The 22,065-nt window shown below is 42.0% G+C and overlaps 1 protein-coding gene across 8 annotated transcripts in view; it reads left to right on the top strand.

The window, feature by feature from the left end:
* The window catches only part of BCKDHB (branched chain keto acid dehydrogenase E1 subunit beta), a 287,874-nt gene that overhangs the window by 5,700 nt on the left and 260,109 nt on the right, over positions 1 to 22,065 (top strand). For all 8 annotated transcript variants that reach the window (XR_007470535.1, XM_033428571.2, XM_033428572.2 and 5 more), the window contains exons 2-3: positions 6,008 to 6,085; positions 7,580 to 7,648. Coding sequence is in view for 7 of the 8 variants with exons in the window: in XM_033428571.2 (XP_033284462.1) it covers positions 6,008 to 6,085; positions 7,580 to 7,648 (147 nt within the window). In the remaining variant the exon portion in view is untranslated. The remainder of the gene's footprint in view (positions 1 to 6,007; positions 6,086 to 7,579; positions 7,649 to 22,065) is intronic.

Here is a 22,065-nt window from a genome sequence, read left to right as displayed (position 1 = left end):
TTGGATCAGTGCTCACCGTGTGCCAGGTGCTATTCTGGGTGCCTTGCGTGTATCGATTCATTTAATCCTCAAGTAACAGTGCTGTGATAGAGAATTTGAGCCGCACTTTACAACGTAGCATTGTGACATTGGCCATGTGTGTTAGTCTTCATAAGCTTTTTTTTCCTCATTTGCACTGCCTCAGAGGGTCGCTGGGGGCACTCAATAAGATAATCCATACAATTACTGGTGCCTGACACCCATTGTGCTAGAAAGGTCTCCCTAATTAGGGAAGAGGGAAGGTAACCGGTGCAGAGTAGATGCTCCCTAAATATCGGGACATTTGATAGTAGTTATCTCACTGAATTCTCACAATAGCCCAATGGAAGTAGGATTTAGGGGATTAGATACGTAGAATGGATGAAAGGAGGACATTCAAGGATGCCTCCTTGGTTTCTGGCTTGGGCACCTGGGTGCCATCTAGTGCGGTTTTTAAAGTGGAAAGACTGGTTTTGGGAGTGGACATCAAGAGTTCAGTTCTGTGCTGGTTGAGTTAGAAAAGCCCAAGACACCCAAGTGGAGAACTGATGGCTGTTGGATATAAAAGCCAAGAGCACAGAGGAGAGGTCTGGATTGGAGAGACCCATTTGTGAGTAACCAGCAATATAGATGGATTTAAGAATCATAGAGACTGAGTAGATTAGGGCCAGCAAAGGTAAGGGAAGCGCCGCAGGTTGTCCTACCATGGGCGTCATGCCTTGGCAGATGTTAGCATGAGCCCACCTCACCCCCAACTGTTAATTTCTTCCTTTTCGTGGATATGCAGTAACACGGGCACCTTCAAAAGGCATTTGCGTTTGGAGACCCTTCATTTACATTTCAATATAAAATGTTCTGTCCCTGTTACTTGGATTCTCCCCGAAACTTACTTTATGGGGTAGAGGTCGGGGCACCCTTTAATAGGGGTTAGAATGGGGTAGAGGTATATACGTGGCTCCTAGCAAAAGATTCCTGGAGAGTAGGGTATCCGGAGGGGTGGAAGAGGTTTTGCTGGGGGAAAACAGGTAGCTTCTTAGGCATCCTCCCATTTTACAGTGTGGTTCATGCCAGATTATGCCATGGAAATTACGCATTCGTCGTGCTTCAACAGGCGTGTACTGCCTGTCATGTATGTGTCAGGCAGTGTGCTCAACGCGGGGGTTTCTAAGAGGCGCACAACGAGGAGGGGCTGTGATACACAGGTCTCCACCAGGGACCAGGCAGCCCAGAGCAGAACCAGCACTGGATGTGTTGGTGGAAGCTTCGTTTTCCGAAGTAGACCCTAATCCACGTCTTAGCTGTGTATTTATTCGGGGTCTAAGTGTAGATACACTTACTGTCAGCATGGGCTGCTGTTGACCTGGGTTATTTCTGGACGCTGCTCCTGGGGCACCCGTGTGACCCATTAAATCTCAGGTGCTCTAGCTCTGCTGATGGCCTCTCTCTCCCTTCAGTGCTACCCCATGCTGCATATGGAATGGTTACTCAGAATAACTGAGTACTGCTCATCAGACTGGTACTGCAGTACTGCCTCTCCCCCACTCCCCTTGGCCTGGAATTTGTCTTTGAATTGTGACACTGGTAGATTTTTTCCTATCCCATTCCTTTGTTTTTAAGTGGTTGATGAACAATTTGCTTTGTCTGTTTTTTAATTTTTTTTTTTTTTTTTTTTTTGCGGTACGCGGACCTCTCACTGCTGTGGCCTCTCGCATTGCGGAGCACAGGCTCCGGACGCGCAGGCTCAGTGGCCATGGCTCACGGGCCCAGCCGCTCCGCGGCATGTGGGATCTTCCCGGACCGGGGCACGAACCCGTGTCCCCTGCATCGGCAGGCGGACTCTCAACCACTGCGCCACCAGGGAAGCCCTGTTCTTTAATTTTTAAGAAACAGCCTCATAGGTTTATTTGTTCAGCTGTTCACTCAACAAATATTTATTGAGCACCTATTGCATGTCAGATACTGTTTTAAGGGCTGAGCACATAGCTCTGATCAAAGGCAGTTAAGAACCTCTGCCCCCTTATGTTCTATTGTGTCCCTTACATCCCAGCAACATGCCACTTTGTCTTTGCAGCAATGATGATGACCTGGTTTTTAAAATTTTTTATTTAAAATTAAAATTTATTCTTTTCCATTATGGTTTATTACAGGATATTGGATATTGTTCCCTATGCTATACAGTAGGACCTTGTTGTTTATCTATTTTATATATAGTAGTTTGTATCTGCTGTCTACTCCTAATTTATCCCCCCCTCCACTTTGGTAACCATAAGTTTGTTTTCTTTGTGAGTCTATTTCTGTTTTGTTCATTTATAGTTCATTTAAGTTCATTTATAGCATATTTTAGATTCCACATATAACTGACAACATGTGATATTTGTCTTTCTGTTTCTGACTGAGTTCACTTAGTATGATAATCTCTAGGTCGATCCATGTTGCTGAAAATGGCATTATTTCATTCTTTTTTATGGCTGAGTACTATTCCATTGTATATATGTACCACATCTTCTTTATCCATTCCTCTGTTGATGGGCATTCAGGTTGCTTCCATGTCTTGGCTGTTGTAAATAGTGCTGCTATGAACATTGGGGTGCCTGTATCTTTTCAAATTAGAGTTTTCTCTGGATGTATGTCCAGGAGTGGGATTGTAGGATCACATGGTAGTTCTATTTTTAGTTTTTTAAGGAACCACCGTACTGTTCTCCATAGTGGCTGCACCAATTTACATTCCCACCAACAGTGTAGAAGGGTTTCCTTTTCTCCACACCCTCTCCAGCACTTATTATTTGTAGACTTTTTAATGATGGCCATTCTGACCAGTGTGAGGTGATACCGCATTGTAGTTTTGATTTGGATTTCTCTAATAGTTAGCGAAGTTAAGATCTTTTCATGTGCCTACTGGCCAGATGGTGACCCGGTTTTTCACAGTGTTCTACTTAGGACAGTTTTGAGTGAGCAGCTCAGTTCCAACCATAAAACCCCATTTTACCAATGGGTACCCTTTAGCTTGCATCCTTGGCTTGGGAAATTGCACGCTGTGTATATTTATGTTCATTTTGTTATAACTTTTTATCCTGGAAAAGAAGAGTCGTCAGTCTGGCTTTGAAATTTTGCAGCCAGTTATTGATACTGGTAATTGTGTGATTTGGCAACTGGGTTTAATAATTTTGTAGTGGTGTTCATAGACCTTTTTCTTTTTTCCTTTTTAAGGTCTTACCAGTGGCACAGCTTTGGTTAGACATGCTCCAGGTGTGCTTATCTTATCATGAGGGAACTTTAGGCATACTTTATCAATAGTTTTTGGTGTAACCCCCAGGAAAATAAGTAATTCTAAGGAAAATAAATATTTAAATGATGTTACCTCTGAATAACTTGTGATTTCTTTCAGACCCATCCATAAATCACACTGCAGATTAAAAAAGAATCACAAGTAGATGTTGTTCTACTAAAAATTGTCACTTAAAGCTTTTAAAAGCATCTAGTAGAATAGCAGTTAATCCAAAACCCCAAAATTCTGACTTTGTTTGGGGAAAAAAAAGTATTCAGGAGGGAAAGATTATGTGTTCACGTGGAAATATAACATTTAGATACCCTTACTTGTAAATTATTTTCATACAAGATGAACAAATTCTTTGTGGTTATCAAGCAATACTTTTCAGATTCACTCTGTTTGATTTTTATTATTAAAGTCTTTGCTTTCTCCTTACTGGAAACTTGCCAAGCAGCAGTGAGATGAGATGTCTTAGAGGCATTCAGTATTAATTCAAACGGTCAGCAGACTTGAAATAAGTACCAGTTTAGATGTTTCGGCAGTTTCATCCTCCGTAGAGTCTTAGCTATGAAAATCCTCATTAGATTTTCCTAGATAAAAATCTTACTTTAGGAAATGTATGAAAGAGGTGAAGGAGTGGGAATGTCACGGTGGTTGGGAAAATAGTTTACCCTAAACGATTATCATCTGATGCTGGGCACCAGTCAACCCTTCTAAGAGTTTTTATAGAATGGAGAAGGATTTAAGGAAAGTATCTATTAAATGGCTTAGCCTTTAAGAAAAATACATTATGAAGTAATTATGGACATGGGGTGTGATGGTGATATGACAGTGATTTCTTGAATAAATTCCTATTCTCTACACCAGAAATAAGAGTAGAACCAGGCTTTATTCTGGGCTCAGAGGGCATCAGGGCAGATCTGACTGGGTATCGCCGAGACCTGTAGCCTGGGTATTAAACAGTGTGGAAGGGATCAGAGACAGGTGGGAGCCCAGAGCTGGACAGAGAATCAGAAGGCGGGGAAGATGGAAGGTTGCAGGTGTCCTAGGTCAGAGCCTGCTGTGGAGCCAGGGCACTCCAGGGATGGGCCTCCAGGAAAAGGATGACTGATCAGTCAGTGTCTGTGGGCTGCAGGGTTGAAGGCAACAGCAGTCATGGTTGTGACCCACCCTGGGAATTAGACCTTGGCTTTTGGGATGCACAGGCCACTGGGGTTCACAGAGGTTAGATGGGCCAGTAGTCAGGGTAGGCAGCAGGTGTTGGAGGGATTTGATATCAGCATGGCTATGGGTTAAGGTGCATGGATCAGGCAGTAACATGAAGACGGGTCCTGTGTATCAGAGAAGGTTCAGGCAGAAGCCTTTTCTGCTCTGAGTAGTGCTTTTGTGGATGATCTGACCCTACAGTTCTGGGACGATTGTGGGCACTGGGCAGCACCGAGGCTTAAAGCAAAGCCCTAAAATCATGGTATTTCTGAATTCCAACGTTTGGAACTTTATCACATAAAACTTTATACCGCTCAGAATAATGCCAAGGTCCAGATGAAGGCCACATTCACAGACCAGAGTCTGACAATTAATGCTAATATTTATTCAACACTCACTGTCTCACGTACTGTTCTAAGTGCTTTACATGTATTGTTCCATTTAATCCTCTCAGCAACCCATTTAGGGAGACAGAGACTGGCTCACAGAGATTCTGCTTGAGCAATAAGAAATAGGAAGGGCCAAGCTGGTGTGCTTAGGCATGGGGTTATAGAGTTCTCCATACACCAGCAGTTCTGGGCACTGCAGCTTTTTTAGCCTTCCTCACTGTTCTGTGGCCCATGACCATTTGTTCTTATTGGCACATTTAACACATGACATTGGTCACATGTATTTGTTATGGCTTATGTTCCTAAGATTCATCCAGGGCGTCTTCCCAGACCGCTACCACTCTGGCTGCTTCCCTTTTCTGACTTTCCATAGCTTTTATTTATTGTCTACAGACATTCGTTCAACTTTGTCATGTTCCTTCCTCCTTTTTTTATACTCGTTTTAAAATTGTTTAATATGTTTAAATTTTGCCTCTTCAACAAGTGTCTTAAAGTTTGTATTGCTTTTGTATCCTCTACAGAGCCTGCATCATTGTAAATAATTAAGTAAATTTGCGCAATATATTCTATACCTTTCTTTCTACCTTGACTTTATTTTTTTTTAATTTTGTTAAATTAAATTAAGTTAAATTTAATTTTTTTGGCTGCACTGGGTCTCGCTGCGTGTGGGCTTTCTCTAGTTACAGCGAGCGGGGTCTACTCTTCGTTGCAGTGCGTGGGCTTCTCATTGCGGCGGCTTCTCTTGTTGGGCAGCATGGGCTCTAGGTGCGTGGGCTTCAGTAATTGCAGCATGCGGGCTCAGTAGTTGCGTCACATGAGTCCCAGAGCACGTGGGCTTCAGTAGTTGTGGCACATGGTCTCAGTAGTTGTGGCTTGAGGGCTCTTAGAGTGCAGGCTCAGTAGTTGTGGCACACGGGCTTAGTTGCTCCACGGCAGGTGGGATCTTCCTGGACTAGGGCTTGAACCTGTGTCCCCTGCATTGGCAGGCGGATTCTTAACCACTGTGCCACTAGGGAAGTCCCATCTACCTTGACTTTAATTAAATTTTAATCAACAGTTAAACTGGTTATTTTTTACATATGTTACAATGCATGAATTTTCTTTTTTTTTTTTTTAATTTTCACAGGGCAAACTCAGAAAATGAATCTCTTCCAGGCAGTAACAAGTGCCTTAGATAACTCACTGGCCAAAGACCCTACTGCAGGTAAACTTCCTTTGTGCTTGACTGTGGTAGTTGTGTTAATTCAGAATTGAAGATTTGCTAGAAATATTTGTCTGGAGCTCAATGGGTAACATTATATCTACTTGAAATTTTTAAAAGACCTGAACAAATGCTTAAGGCTAAATAATCAAATTATGATATTTAAACACATTTTTTAATCCTCTTATTATGAATTAGTTCGCACGTATATCTGGCATCATTAAGTTAACTTTCTCCCACAGTATGTGTGGTCCTTATATTACATTAATACCTTCTGGGTTTTTTGAATAAGTACTGCTGTTTCTCTAGCATGTAGAAAAAAATGGAAAATACCACTTCGTTCAGCTATCTATTTATAAAATGAAGGTTTGATTCTGTGCTTTCCTTTGGGATACGTTGTCATTCAACTTGTAAGATTTTTTGGGAAATAACTGTAATATTTATAATTAACTTTATAAGTAACTTTATCTTATTCAATTAAATTATTGCTATAAAGCCAGTTGTCCCACTGTGTATTTTCTACATTTGACTGACTTGACTTCCTATGTATATTTAGTGTACCTTGGGTTTCCACTTGGGAATCTCTGGTTTTAAGGTCAAGTGAAAAACAGGTTCATTTTTAGGAGGAAGTGAGAGCTGGACTAGTGGATGGTTAGACCTTCCTTTGTTTTGACTGAGAATGACTGATGTAGCCCCGTAGAGAAGGGTGAGTTATTTTCCTGAGGTCCACGAAGCCGATGAGGTGCCTTAATGGGACTAGAATTCAGCTTTGTGAACACCCGTTGTTTGGTTCTCTTTGCCTTACTACGAGGTGCCCCTCAGTTTTCACCTATACTATTCTTTGCCTCGTTCCTTACATCCGTCATACTTGCCTCCTTTCTCTTTCACGCAATCTGCCACTTTCCTATTTGTGACAGTTCTCTCAGCTTGAAATGCTGTTCCTTTAGCTCTTCGATTGCTGACTCTCATTGTATGTCGTGTATTTAAAACAACAACAACAACAACAAAAACAAAAACGCTGCTCAGGGACTCAGGAGCCTGGCGTGTGAGTCACAGGTCTGCCTCTTGCTTTCTGACTTGTTAAGTTACTTTACTACTTTTCTGGCCTCGTTTCCTTCATGGGTAAAACAAGATGAGATTCCAGATCTGTGTTTCTTTCTCAACTGGGGATTTTAATCCCCCCTCCTCCCCTCACAGTTAATAATGTCTGGAGACAGACTTGAGGCTGTTACAGCTCTGTGTGGGGTCACTGTCATCCACTGGATAGAGACCCGGGGTGCTGCTCTGTGTCTGCAATGCGCAGGACAGGCCACTATGACAAAAGAATTAACCAGTCCAAAGTGTCCCTGATGTCGAAATTGGGAAACCTTGATTTAGATCTGTGGTCCATTCCTGTTTTCTAATTGAAAATGTAAACATTTAAATTACTTATTTCTCATTGTTAGTATCATTTAGGGATTATTAAATACAATGTGTTTTTTAAACATTGTTTTTCAGTAATATTTGGTGAAGATGTTGCCTTTGGTGGAGTCTTTAGATGTACTGTTGGCTTGCGAGACAAGTATGGTAAGTTAGTATCTTTATATATGAACAGTATTCCTGTAGAAATTTTACTTAAAGATCTTGAAAATACAAAGTTTGCCTGTTGAAATGTTTGCCGTATCCTTATTGTACAGATGGGTTCCTTTCGTTTCCACGGCCACCCACAGACTCCTTTGGCTTAGATTTCTCCAAGCGTGTTCTAACTGTAGCTTCCCTCTGATCTAGTTCATTATACATATTATAGATTCCAAAATAGTCTTCATTAAATACACTGTTTGTCATGTCCTTCATGCTCTGGGAATCTTTGACCTCTTATTGCTGTCTACCTTAGCCGATTTCTTTTGTTTTTTTAAAATTAACTAATTAATTAAATTTAGTTGGCTGCATCAGGTCTTAATTGTGGCACATGGGATCTTTCATTGCAGCACGCGGGGTTCTCCCTAGTTGTGGCGTGGGCTCAGTAGTTGCGGCCCATGGGCTTAGTTGCCCCGCGGCATGTGGAATCTTAGTTACCCGATTGGGGATCAAACCCACGTCCCCTGCGTTGGAAAGCAGATTCTTAACCACTGGACCACCAGGAAAGCCCCAACCCCAAGAACATGGATTACTCTTTTTTGCTGTTTTTTGTTTTGGCCACGCTGTGGGGCATGGAGGACCTTAGTTCCTCGACCAGGGATTGAACCCACGCCCTCTGCAGTGGGAGCACAGAGTCTTAACCACTGGACCGCCAGGGAAGTCCCCTACCTTAGCCCATTTCAGTCCCATTGCGTCTAGTTCAAGGTTCTGCCCTATTGGTCTCTGTTAATAGATTTCATCTTCTATTATCTGCAATAGGATTCTCCAGAGAAATCGAACCATTAGGATATATCTATGTGTGTGTAGATATGTGTGTGTATATGTATTATATATCTGTATTATCTATATTTATACTTATATCTATATTTATACCTATACTTATATCTATATTGAGAGAGAGAAAGTGAGAGAGAAAGTGAGAAAGAGAGATTTATATTTTAAGGAGCTGGCTTACACCATTGTGGGGCTTGCAAATCTGAAATCTGCAGGGCAAGCCAGCAGACTGGAAAACGGGGCAGGCTTCAGGACAAATGTTTTCTTGTTTGGGAAACCTTAGTCTTTTCTTCTAAGGCCTTCAAGTGATTGGATGAAGCCCATGCACATTAAGAAGGATGATCTGCTTTACTTAAAGTCTACTGATGTAAATGTTAATCACATCTAAAAATACCATCACAGCAATATCTTAGACTGGGATCTGACAGCCAGGCACCATCACCTTGCCAAGTGGACACCTGGCATTAACCATCACATTATCCTTCCACATGTTTCATCCCCACCAATCTGTGCCTTTTGCCTGGCATTGATCCATTTCCGCCTATTGCTTTCACTCATTTCATTTGCCTCAGACTTAAAACCATCATAGAATGCATATTCCTCTGTAAGGAATGTGTTTCAACCTCTTTCTGTGACGGGTGACTTTGAGGTGCTTTGACCTTTCTTGTTTTTCCTCAGCTTTATCTACTGTGGAAATCAAAGCAGTTAAGTTTGGGGTGGAGTCGACATCTGCCTACTGTCTTACCTTTGCCGCTGTCCTGTAAATCTCCTGTGTGCAGTAAGGAGTGAGGGGCCTTAAGATTTTTTTTTTTTCTAACTGTTGTTCCTTCTTGTTGCACTCTTCTCTGAGGTTATACTTGCATCCAGGAAACCATAGTTGAATCTGGGAAATCAAGTGTCCCATCCCACTTAGCAGGAACTCTCAGGTTGTTCTTTTCCCTTCCTTTACAGCAGTTTCATTTTTCTGGGTCCTGTCCCTCTGCTTTCTCCTAGCTGTCTATTTTAACAGCTCTTTAGAGTTTCAGATACTTGGACCAGTCTCAGCTATCTCAAACTGTCTCAGTTCTCTCCAGCTAATTCTGACTCCTAGAGATTTTAGATCGTAAAAAAGAAATTAAAAACCTTGGGCTTCACTGGTGGCACAGTGGTTGAGAGTCTGCCTGCCGATGCAGGGGACGCGGGTTCGTTCCCTGGTCCGGGAAGGATCCCACATGCTGCGAAGCGGCTGGGCCCGTGAGCCATGGCCGCTGAGCCTGTGCATCCGGAGCCTGTGCTCCGCAACGGGAGACGCCACAACAGTGAGAGTCCTGCGCACCGCAAGAAAAAAACAAAACAAAACAAAAAAACCTTTATACATTCGATTTCAAAATGCATATGCATCGTAGAAAATTTGGAAGATGTAGAAAAGTGTAAAGAAGAAAATAAAAATTGCCCAAACTACCAGAGATAACCTAGAGAAAACCACTGTATGTATCTTGGTATTGTTGACACTTCTAGACATATTTGAATATATTTATATATATTAACTAGTATTTAAAACATAGAACTATGCTTTTTTTTTTCTTAGGATTTTCATCTCTGTTTACATTGCCCATCTGTTCTTGCATGCTGTCTACTTTATCCATTAGAGACCTTAGCATATTAATCATTTAAATTCCCAGTCTGATAATTCCAGCATCCCTGCCACGTCTGGAACGATGCTTGCGCTATCTCTTCAAATGTGTCTTTTGCCTTTTGATGTGCCTTGTAATTTTTTTCTTGCTAGCCAGACGTGATGCACTGGGTAACTGCTGTAAATAGGCCTTCAGGGATGTGGTGGTGAGGTGTGGGGAGAGGGCAAGTGTTCTACAATCCTAGGATGAGGTTTGTCTTTAGTGAGCCTGTGCCCCTGGACTGTGAACTTCACAAACATTTCTCAGTTTTTTCTCCCTGCCTCAGGTAGGACAGGGTTGCTAGAGTGAGCTGGAGCTGGGTATTTCCCTTCCCCCAGGTCAGTTAGGTTCTGATGATACCCAGTAGGTTGGGCTCTGGTTAACTAGTTTTATATGACTATTACTTAAGGAGGGAAGTGCTCTGGCATATTTCAGAATGGTTGCTTGTTCACTTCCCTCGCTGGAAGCACGAGGGGATTTTCTCCGACATTTACTGTGGAAACCTGATTGAGCTCCTGGAGGTAAGCCTCACAGAATTGTGGGGAACCCCTGCAACTTGGTCCCTGGAGGTTTTAACTCTCAGGCTTGTCCACACAGAACCTCCAGCAATTCTTCAGTTACAGCCCAGGTTTCCTGCCCCAGCTCTGGAAAGTTGAGATTCCCTGTATTCACCCATCCGTCTCTCCAGTCTTGGGGGCAGTGGTTTGCCCTATGTCCTCACCTCTCTAAGGATCCAAGAAGAGCTGTCGATTTTAGTCTGTTGAGCTTTTTACTTGTTAGGATGGAGTGGCGACTGCCAAGCTCCTTACATGTGGGACTGGAAACCAAAAGTTGGATTACACTTTTTAAAAAATAATTAATTAATTGTGTCTGCGTTGGGTCTTCATTGCCGCGCACAGGCTTTCTCTACTTGCAGCGAGCGGGGGCTACTCTTCGTTGCGCGGGCTTCTCATTGCGGTGGCTTCTCTTGTTGTGGAACATGGGCTCTAGGTGCATGGGCCTGCTCAGTAGTTGTGGCTAGCCGGCTCTAGAGCACAAGCTCAGTAGTTGTGGCACACGGGCTTAGTTGCTGCACAGCATGTGGGATCTTCCCGGAGCAGGGCTTGAACCTGTGTCCCCTGCATTGGCAGGCGCAGTCTTAACCACTGAGCCACCAGGGAAGTCCCAGATTACACTTTTGTAACTAGTCTTATCTGTATCTACGCTGAGCAGTTTCTAGCCCTCACTGTTTTGCCCTGCCTGAGCCAGCGTGGTGGCATGCCACGTGCTTTACAAAGCTGGCAGGTCTTCTGTTGGCTTCTGCCCAGGTTCTCATCCAGGACATTTCATTCCTGTCACCTGTGCTCACACACTAGCGACTTCCGAGTTTCTATCTCTGGTCTAGACCTCTGCCCTGAGCTTCATCTCTGTGGATTCAGTCCCCCACCCCTCCACAATCTTCTCCTCGGTGTTCGAGTCCTTTCAGACTCAGTGTTTCCAAACTTTTCAAACTCAGCTGAATTTATTATATCCTCCAGCAAATCCATGCCTCCTACTACATTTCCTATCTTGGTGAGTATACCACCATTCACTTCTCTCTTTCTCATTCTCCATGTCCAGTCAGGTCCTACAATTTTATCTTCAGAGTTTGTCTTTTTTTCTTTTTCAATTTAGAATGTTACTTTTACATTTAAAAAAAATGAATTTATTTATTTATTATTTGGCTGTGTTGGGTCTTCATTGCTATGTGCGGGCTTTCTCTAGTTGCGGTGAGCAGAGGCTACTCTTAGTTGCGGTGCGTGGGCTTCTCATTGTGGTTGTTTCTCATTGTTGCAGAGCACAGGCCCTAGAGTGCAGGCTCAGTAGTTGTGGTGCACAGGCTTAGTTGCTCTGAGGCATGTGGGGTCTTCCTGGACCAGGGCTTGAACCCGTGTCCCCTGCATTGGCAGGTGGATTCTTAACCACTGCACTACCAGCAAAGTTCCTAGAGTGTTACTTTTAAAAATTTATTTTTTACTTTATTATTTTTTTATTGAAGTATAGTTGACTTACAATGTTGTGTTAGTTTCAGGTGTACAGCAAACTGATTCAGTTACACATATATATATATATGTGTAAAAAATATATATATTCTTTTCAGATTCTTTTCCCTTACAAGTTATTATAAAATATTGAGTATAGCTCCCTGTGTAGAGTTTGTCTTTAATATGGCCTCTCCTTTCCGTTCTCACTGCCCTGGAGTTTCGTTTCAGATCCCTAATCATCCCTGCTCGGACAGTTTCACTGCTTTCCTTAGTAATCGCCCTCCCTTCAGTCACTGCCTGTTGCCAGTGTGATCATGCTGAAATGCACATTTCTTGGCAGAATATGCAAAAGACTTTGAGATCTGCTCCCTCCCTACATACCTGGCCTCATTCACTTTATTCATTAATATTGAATTATGGGACGTTTTCCCTACGCCCTTGTGTTTTTCATCTCTCTTCCTTTGCACATGCTATTTGGATCTCTCTTCCCCATCTGATTCCCTGGGAAACTCCTATTTCACCTTCAGTCACTACTTTATCACTGTCCAGATTTTACATCTTTTACATATTGCAAATTATTGTAATTGTCTTCCCACGAGATCTCTGTACCAGACAACTTCTCAAAGGAAATAGACATTTAAATCGTGGGTTCATCCCTAGCTCCTAATATAGCATCATGCAGTACTTATTGAGTGAATGTTGTTGAGTGTATTTACCCCTCACTCTGTCACCAAGACTGGCTGCTGCCTCTGAAAGGGGGTTTCCTTATCTCCCTTTAGTGATTTTTAGTTGGTCTGATTTTCTTTAAAAAGAGCTTAAAACAGGGAGAAACTAGCTCTCACTAGGAAAAAGTCCACTGCTCATAGAAGGTGCTGGAAGATTTATGTCTGCATGACAAAGGGTTGGGCTAATTAACAGCTAAATTAATTCTTAGCTTTATTGTCAGCAGCTGTTGTGAATTTTTACACTAGCTTTAGGACTATGAATTCAAATTTTGAATAATTCCAGGTTGATCAATACGAACAATGAAATCACCACCACTTTCTCTAAGAGGAAATGAGCTTCCGTTTTCAGGAGTGAAGAACAAAGGAAATGGTGAAGAGAAATCTATCCAAACAGAACTTTTTGTATATTTAAGAAATAGCACATCTTTTAAAAATAATGCTCTGCTCTTTTGAGTATAGGCTGAGAATTTTAAGCTATACACAAGCATGCTTGTCTTGGTAGTCTCTCTCTCTCTTTTTTTTTTTGTGGTACGCGGGCCTCTCACCGTTGTGGCCTCTCCCGTTGCGGAGCACAGGCTCCGGACGCGCAGCCCCAGCGGCCATGGCTCACGGGCCCAGCCGCTCTGCAGCATGTGGGATCCTCCCGGACCGGGGCACGAACCTGCGTCCCCTGCATCAGCAGGCGGACTCTCAACCACTGCGCCACCAGGGAAGCCCGGTAGTCTCTTTTTGAAGTTAAAAAAATTTGTATTTACTTAACTTAAAAAATTTTTGAAGTATAGCTGATTTACAATATTGTGTTAGTTTCAGGTGTACAGCAGAGTGGTTCTGTTGTACATATTTATATGTACAAATCTATATTTTTTTGATTCTTTTTCGTTATAGTTTATTACAAGATATTCAGTATAGTTCCCTGTGCTGTACAGTAAATCCTTGTTGTTTAAAGACTTTGTATTGAAAAGAATGAAAAAGATTATGCTGCTATAGTTGAATACATTGCATTGAATGACATAGCAAGCAAACCTCTTGTGAGGGATTGATTCACTTTCTGGAGAGAGCTGGATGTTGAGAAGCGCTCAGCCAGTAGGTGGCAGCCTACACTTTGAAATGAGACTGTCTCGGTTGGCCTTGTATCAGTACTCTGGAACTGCAGAGAAGGGTTTTAAATTCCACCAGAAGGGAGAATTTGAAGGATTGCAGGTTACTGACATAATATTGTGACGCTGAACACCACTTAATATTAAAAAGAAGGAACTGACTCATTAGGGACAATGCTATTAAAAAAAAAGTAGGGGAGGTAGACCCCTTTTGTACCCCAGGTAATACAGATGAGTGTGAGTTTAGCATCACCGAACTGCGTTTCTCCTTTCTTGTCCTTTGACAGAACAAAATAAAGAGAGTGCTCGGAAACTGAAAGTAGAAGAGCGTAACCGCATAAACACATGGCATTTTTAACCTTTTTAGAGGAGGGGATTCCTTGGTCAGGAGCAATGGTGGGGACTGGAGGTAGTTCTAGGGAAGCAGGGGATGGGGGAGGGCCATTAACGGCAGTTGATTTTGAGGGTAGGGTGTGATTTTATGTTGAATTCCACACATCCTTTCATTTATGTAAGTCACTGAGATGTAGTCTGCACGTCATGTACAAAATCTGCCCTCATTATTGTCATTCTCTGTATGAGGCAGTGTTTGTGTATGTTTTATTCACATAAGACTTTGGTGTGTCAGGTTCAGGGCACGTTTTTATTTAACACTATCCTGTACTGCAGTGAATGTGGCTGGGCTGTGGTCCCCAAGGCGGTATTTTGTTCCACTTATTGGAGGAAACTCAGGTGAGAAAAGGAACAGCAGAGGCTTTGCTGAATTAATCTACAGGCCTAAACGTCTGCCTTTTCATGGGATTTGATGTTTTTCCATTACTCTCTTCATTCCTGTCCACCACGACTGTGGCCTGTCGTAGCAGCTTGGGAAAACGAATATAACCACTTACTTGTTTTCTTATGTAAACATCAGAGAAATTGTAAAACCAGATACTTTAAGACACTGAATTCAGGAAGGAAAACTAGGACAAGCATGTGGAGAAGGCGGGTTTTTGTCTGTAATGTGCCAATATTTGGGAGTTGACTTTGGGCCCCAGTATCCTCATCAGTAAAGTGAAAGTACACGTTTAGGTATTCTTTATGCTTTTATCTTTTTAAAAAAGAGGAGCACATTTTCTTTATGCTTTAATTTCCTTTACATTTAGAGGTTTTATGAATATAACAATTGTTATGTCATCCTAGAACCATGGGCTACATTAGGCACTTAATTTTCTCTCTCTTTTTTTTTTCAATTTTGTTGGAGTATAGTTGATTTACAATGTTGTGTTAGTTTCAGGTGTACAGTGATTCAGTTATACATATACATATATTCATTGTTTTTCAGATTCTTTTCCCATATAGGTTATTACAGAATATTGAGTAGAGTTCCCTGTGCTATACAGTAGGTCCTTATTGGTTATCTATTTTAATATATAGTAGTGTGTTTCTTAATTTTCTCTTAAGAAATCCCTTTTCCAGTATGATAAGTTTTAAATGTGGAGGCTGAAGGCAAAATCTTTTGACAAGTCTCATACTTTCACCAGAATTAGGAAATGAACATCTTCAACAGAAAAAGTGACCTTGCATTATATGTTCCTCCAACAAAGAAAGGGTTACTTGAGTAATAATCACACTCTTGTATTTTCTGTCAGGTTCCACTGAACAATGGTAACCTGTGAGATGGGGTTTGGCCTCTGGGCAGTTGAAACTAATTTTAGTGAAAAAAAAAACAACAAAAAAAACTTGGTAAACTAATGATAGTTCTTCAGGAATAGGTTTATTTCCCCTATGGAAGTATATACATTTATGACTTCAGGGCAAATTGAATACCAGATATAGATTGTAAGATACCTAACTCTTCCATAAATTTGGAGTAAAAACAGGAATTCATAAGATGGTGTAAACTTTTTTTCTAATATGCTTAAAAAATATTTTAAAAGGCTTGAGAGTAGCTGTGTTTTTCTTTCTTCTTAAAAGTCAGTCACTTTAAATTGCTCCTGTTATTATAAGGCCCCTTTGTTTACTGAAAGTACACATGTGGGAAAACTAGTTAAAGAACATGTTAAAATGCCTTTCTTTTCATCCAGTTGAAGGAGTTACCCTCAAAAATGGGATGGAGATATTATTGGCATATACTTTATATTAGTTTCCCTTACCTGTTGCTTTAATGTCCTTTTGTGAATTTTCACTGCAAAAAAAAAAAACGGTTTTAGAATCTGCTAAAATTAGAATTGGTACAGACAGTCACTGTATTTCAATTTCTTTAAAAATCAAACTGAGTATCCTCACAGTAGGCATGTTGACCAGTGGCTTAACAAATTACATTTAAGAGAGTAAGGTATTTATTTTGTAGGGTATCAGGGCTGGAGAGAAATTGAGTATATATCTAGTCCAGCAATTCTCAACTGGGGGTGGTTTTGCTCTTCTGGGGGCATTTGGCCACGTCTAGAGCCATTTCTGGTTATCACAACGGGGGGTTGCCACTGGTACGCAGTGGGTAGAGGTCAGAGATGCTGATAACTAGCCTTTGGTACAGAGGGCAACCCTCCAAACAAAGAATGATCTGACCCCAAATGTCGATACTCTGAGGTTGAGAAACCTTGATCTAGTTCTTCTCCACATAATGTAGAAACTGAAGTTCTGAGAGGTTAGATGTTATCAAGTTGCCCAGCGGCAAGTAGGTGAGCCAGACCCAGAAGCCAATTCTGAGCTTTTGGTACTACATTGTTTTTCCTTCTTATTTTATAAATGAGCAACTCATTGATATAAAAACATGAGAAATATAAGGAATGTATAAGGAATTTTAATAAACAAAGCTCAGGGGTTTTGACTGTTCATGAGGTAAGAAGCAGCTAGTCATCGATAACCCATATTAAAAAGTTTTTAACAATTCTTTTCGTGACTCTTGTGAACAAGGTTTTCGATTAGTGCATTAAGTTGTTCTGAGGTGGCAGCTGGTGCTTTGACTTTTTTTTTTTCCTTAGTTGATTAAATAATAAATGTCAGAGCTGCCAGCAGGTGTTCTCTTTGACATTTTAAGCATCAGAGTGTAATGACCTTAAGCCTGTTTTTCTCAACCTTATTTGCAATGGCAGGCATTTAAAATGATCAGATGTGAGCACCAGCAGGGGCTTAGGAGGTGGGCTTGGGCTAAAGTAGACCAGGAGAAATGGGAATATAGACCATTCTTGTCAGAAAGTATAAAATTGATTCATGTATCTTTTTAAACATCATCATTAAGAATTTGAAAAATGAAACTATATCAAGAGCAACATAGATTAAGAGAGAGTAAAAGGTCTCTTATTTTATATTTTCACTGTCAAGTATGACATATCTCATCTGTCCATTTGATATTAGGGATGTTATCTCTATGTTAGCATCCAAAATCTGGTGCTGGGTCATAAAAAAATCCTCTTTTAGACCGGTACTTTTTTCTTTTTTAATTTTTTTTAAAAAATTTATGATTTATAAATTTATTTTATTTATTTTTGGCTGTGTTGGGTCTTCGCTGCTGTGTGCGGGCTTTCTCTAGTTGTGGCAAGCAGGGGCTACTCTTTGTCGCGGTGCACGGGCTTCTCATTGCAGTGGCTTCTCTTGTTGCGGAGCACGGGCTCTAGGCACACAGCCTTCAGTAGTTGTGGCACGTGGGCTCAGTAGTTGTGGCTCGCGGGCTCTAGAGCGCAGGCTCAGTAGTTGTGGCGCACGGGCTTAGTTGCTCCGTGGCATGTGGGATCTTCCCGGACCAGGGCTTGAACCCGTGTCCCCTGCGTCGGCAGGCAGACTCTCAACCACTGCGCCACCGGGGAAGCCCTAGACCGGTACTTTTAACAGAGGGAAAAACACAAACTTTTTTCTTCAGCATTTCCTGGATTTGGGTGCACTGGACATTTTTAATTGTTTTAGTTGGGACAGCTCACTTTCTAATATTTACATATTGAAGCAAGCGATTTTTTTTTTAAACTTTACTTTTCATGGGTTCAGAATTGTTGCTCATTTGATTCAAGTCTAATTTTTGAATTATAAGGCTTTTCTTTTTAGATCCCAGAAATGATCAGGGGCAGAAGCGGACCAGTATAACCATTTTCACATGGGCAGTTCAGATTGCCCAATATCTGGGAATCCCTGGATTCTCCCACTCTCTTTTGTTTATCTTAAGGAAACAGATCACAAACGCATTAAATTACAACTGAGAAAGAACTGCTCTTTCTTCTAAAAGTAGCATGGCTGGTGGCATGGCAGCTATATGGCAGCTTAACTTTTACAGGCTTGCATATCGAGCTGTTGTTGTCGCTTACCTGTCTCAGGAGGTTTGAGGCTAAATGTGTAGGTTATTACATAGCTAGGTAGTCTGTGCTTCAATTCCAACTTGGAATTCCACTGGTTAGTGCCTTGCATGCAGTTATAAAGTCACAGAGTAATTAAATTCACGAGGAACAATGATTTGCTAGTCAAGTTGGGAGTAGCCAGTAAAAACAGCCCCGCGTGGAGGACAGCATTCATTGTCATTTGCGAGATCCTTGTGGAGCGAGGCCTCCTATGTCAAGCCATAGAGGTGGGAGCCCAGTGCTTTGTTTTCTGTTCCTGTTGAGTGGAGGGTTCTCAGTTGCTTAGATTGGCAGAGGGGATGGGGGATCAGTTAGGTAAATGTTGGTGAGTGTCACGTGCTAAGGAATCACTTGGGAAACCTGTTGAACAAAAAGTTTTTGGTTTCCGACTGAGCAGGTACACCCAAAGGCAGCTTCAGCAATGCAATGCCTGACCTTCTCTAGGGGCATCCTGTCAGCCCTCTCCCCCTGAGGGCCTCTGGCCACCAGCCAGAAGTGGTGGCATGGGGCCAGCCTTAAAATTAGCCAATAGATTCTTTTTCTGTAGTTTTGGCTTCTGGACACTTAAGCAAAGTTGGTAATAAGAGATTTCTCCTTATCTCTGTTTCTGGGCAGGCTGTTCCTTTTAATCCTCGTCTTTTTCTCTTCTGGTTGCTGCCAGCTTGGAGTCCAGCAGAAACAAAGAAACTTGTTTCTAAGCCAAAAGGGAACACACGCGAACACAGTATTACATTCTTAATTAATCGAGAATCTGTAGACTCCGAACTTGAGCATTTTGTTCTTTAAAAAGGGAAGGTTCCTCGAAACTCAAAAGGAACCTTTTATATTACTTTAGGAACGTGTTAGTTCATTAATCAGATGGAGAAAGGAACATATGAACTGGCATAAACCCGTTATATCACTTCAGATCTAAATTAAACACCGATAGACACTAAAAAGTTCCACAGCGTTCTGAACAAATTCCTAAGTCCAGCTGAGTCATTTGCCTGAAGAAGGCAACTTTTCCTTTGTTAAATATTCTACAGAGTTTCTGCCCAAGGACCTTCTAGCTTTTAATTATTCTGTACATATATATCAAGGTTACAACTCTGCTCGCAGTATTTAACCTTTATACAAAAAGAGGAAAAAGTTAGATACTGTGGCATCCAATTATTGCACTAGTTGTGTTCTTTTAAATGGCTTCCTTTATCCCACAATCTGTTGATAGTGACTCAGGTGGGGAACCAGGAACCTCTAACCTACGTAGTCTCTCCTTATCTCTCTCAGATACTTAGAAGCGGAATTTGAGCCATATAGACTCAGTGAAGCGTTGCACTCACTCAGTTCTTGCCAAATTACCTTTATTCACTTTCTTACCTAGTTCCTGCTATTTCTTTCTTCAGGCAGAAGGCGGCTCACCACTCAGCTTTAGCTCCCATTATACTTAAGGATTTCGGTCAAGTAAAATTTCAGTGAAATGTGTTCCCAATGTTTCCAGGCTGGGCGATCCTTAGGTGATTCCTTTTACCAAGGGAGCAATAGCCAAGTTACTGAAAACTCTTTCCTGGTTTAAATTTCCTAGTGGCCATGGAGTGCTACTGCTGTCGCTTATTTCCACCCCACTTCCCTTTCTCTCAGAAAAATCTCTGTGGTCCAGGGAATTATAGGATCAGAGAATAGACATGGTTCTTTGGAAGAGCTGTAGATAGGTACTTGGCTTTCAGTGGGAGAAGAGTCTAACATACCAGGATCTCCTTGCCCAGTTTTATTGGTGCAGGTCCCTTTCTGGTATGAGTTGTGTCTATTTGTGGACTCATGTTGGGAGGTCTTTGTTCAACAGCAGGACGCTTTCCTCCCTAATTTCTGCAGGACCGCTGAGGGATCAGGCCCAGCTGTTAGGCTTTGGTGTTATTTTCTTTTTTCCTCTTGTGGGTCCCTCTGGTGGAGGCTTTATTTAGCAGTTAGTAACTGTATTGCCTTGCCTGTCCTCTTCTCTGTGTGCAGCCATAAGTGCACTGGTGTCCAGCCTCTGGAGAACAGCCAAAGGAAGGAAATGAAGAGGTTCTGTTGATGGTGCAGTGACATGGATCTGTGGTCCCTGACTTTGCTAACATGGTGGTATCAGTGGTGCTTGAGGCAACTTTAACCTTTACCAATTCTCCCAACCACCTCATGCGTACATACAGTCTGAGTAAAAATGATGGGCTAGCCATGAAAGTGAAAGGTCAAGACAAGTCATCTGCCTTTAGTCTCTAACTAGAACGCTTCTCCTGTGCTCCCCCTATATAGATATTCTGGAGCCTCTGTTGCCTGGCAACTTCATCAGTTTCTTTGGGTCAGTTTTATGATTTCTGCAGAAATGGAAGGTTGCCACTCAAAATAGCCCCGGGTCAGTTCAAGCATGTGGTACGATTGCTAGGCCAGCCGTTCGCAAGTAACGAATAACGAAGGCAGTGATGGGCTGAATCACAGTCAGTGGAGAAAGGCTGGCATTGACTGTTACCATTGCCACATTGACTAATGGACACAGGAAGCAGATGGTTAATATTAATGTGTCATCCGACAAGTAGAAAAAACATCCCCCAACTTTGTCTTAGGCTGAGGCATTTCTTTAGTATTTCCTCAGATTACTCAGGTTATTTTCCTGGGTTCAGAGACCAATGTATTAGGCCCCAGAGTTTGTTGAAGACGCCACCATAGGAGGGCCGGTGCCTTTCAGTTGTGTGTGTACGTATGTGGGGTAAGTGTCTGACATAGGTCTACAGACACCAACACTATTCACTGCCCCGCACTGCTGCTCAGCCGTGCCTGTAGGTTACAATACTGATGCTTCCGTTTCACCCCAGAGATTCTAGGTTACTGGTCTGGGGTGTGGCCGGGGTGTTGGAGTTTTCAAAGGTGCCCAGGTGATTCACATGTGCAGTCGAGTTTGAGAACTACTGTTCTAGAAGATAGTAAAAATTTTAACATATAGTTCCTACCTTTAAGAACATCCAGTACACGTGGTAGACCAAAGCATCATCCCATGGGGAGTAAAGTAACAGTTTAAGAGTGAAATAAAAATGTGAAATGATGGAAGCCGTGCCCAGCAACTTTCTTCTATTTAGTCCAGAATGTAAATGACAGGGTGAATGAAACTGTGTGCTGAGAATTTTGGTGGAAAATGGTGGCTAAGACCTCTGGGAAAAGAGACAATTGGACGCAGATAGCGATATTTGTTTCCTTTCGAACTCCCACTGAAAGGTCTATGGATCTTCTTTTGTAAAGGCCTAAATCCATAAGGATGGGATTGGAGACGACAACATGAACAAAATGTTGGAAGCTGGAAAGGTCAAGGGTGTAATAAGCTTGGAAAAACAGAATCTGGAATGGGCAGCAGGGCAGCTAAGAACCAGCCTCACTTACGTCACAGAGTTACGCAAAGGCTCGGGAATTGGCAACACCAACACCTCTGGGAATAGGAGTGAAGGGAGGTGGTGCTCCAGAATAAGGAGAATTGGTTGAAAGTCTTTTAAAGAAGCCCTCAGATCTCCAGCATCCCTTCACCACCTGGCAGAATCCTGGAGGTTAATGATGCATGGAGAGGGTAGATGTTGACCAGCTAGATGTAGGGAGGCTGGGAAGTGTAGTCTTTAAAGTGTGTGGATATGTGCTTGGCTAAAACTCCGGGGTTCTGTTACTGTAGAAGAAAGAGAGAATGAATATTGGGGAATAACTTGTGGCCAGTACTATGCCTATACATACAGGTATTTGCTCCGTAAGTTTAATATTATTAGTAATGATAATGATGATGGTGATAACAGTAGCTTACAAACTCTTAACCATGTTTTCT

The sequence above is a fragment of the Orcinus orca genome, chromosome 12 (assembly GCF_937001465.1).
Source record: "Orcinus orca chromosome 12, mOrcOrc1.1, whole genome shotgun sequence".
Lineage (NCBI taxonomy): Eukaryota > Metazoa > Chordata > Mammalia > Artiodactyla > Delphinidae > Orcinus > Orcinus orca.
The sequence above is the reverse complement of the archived record's forward strand: the minus strand, read 5'-3'. Positions and strand labels throughout refer to the sequence as shown.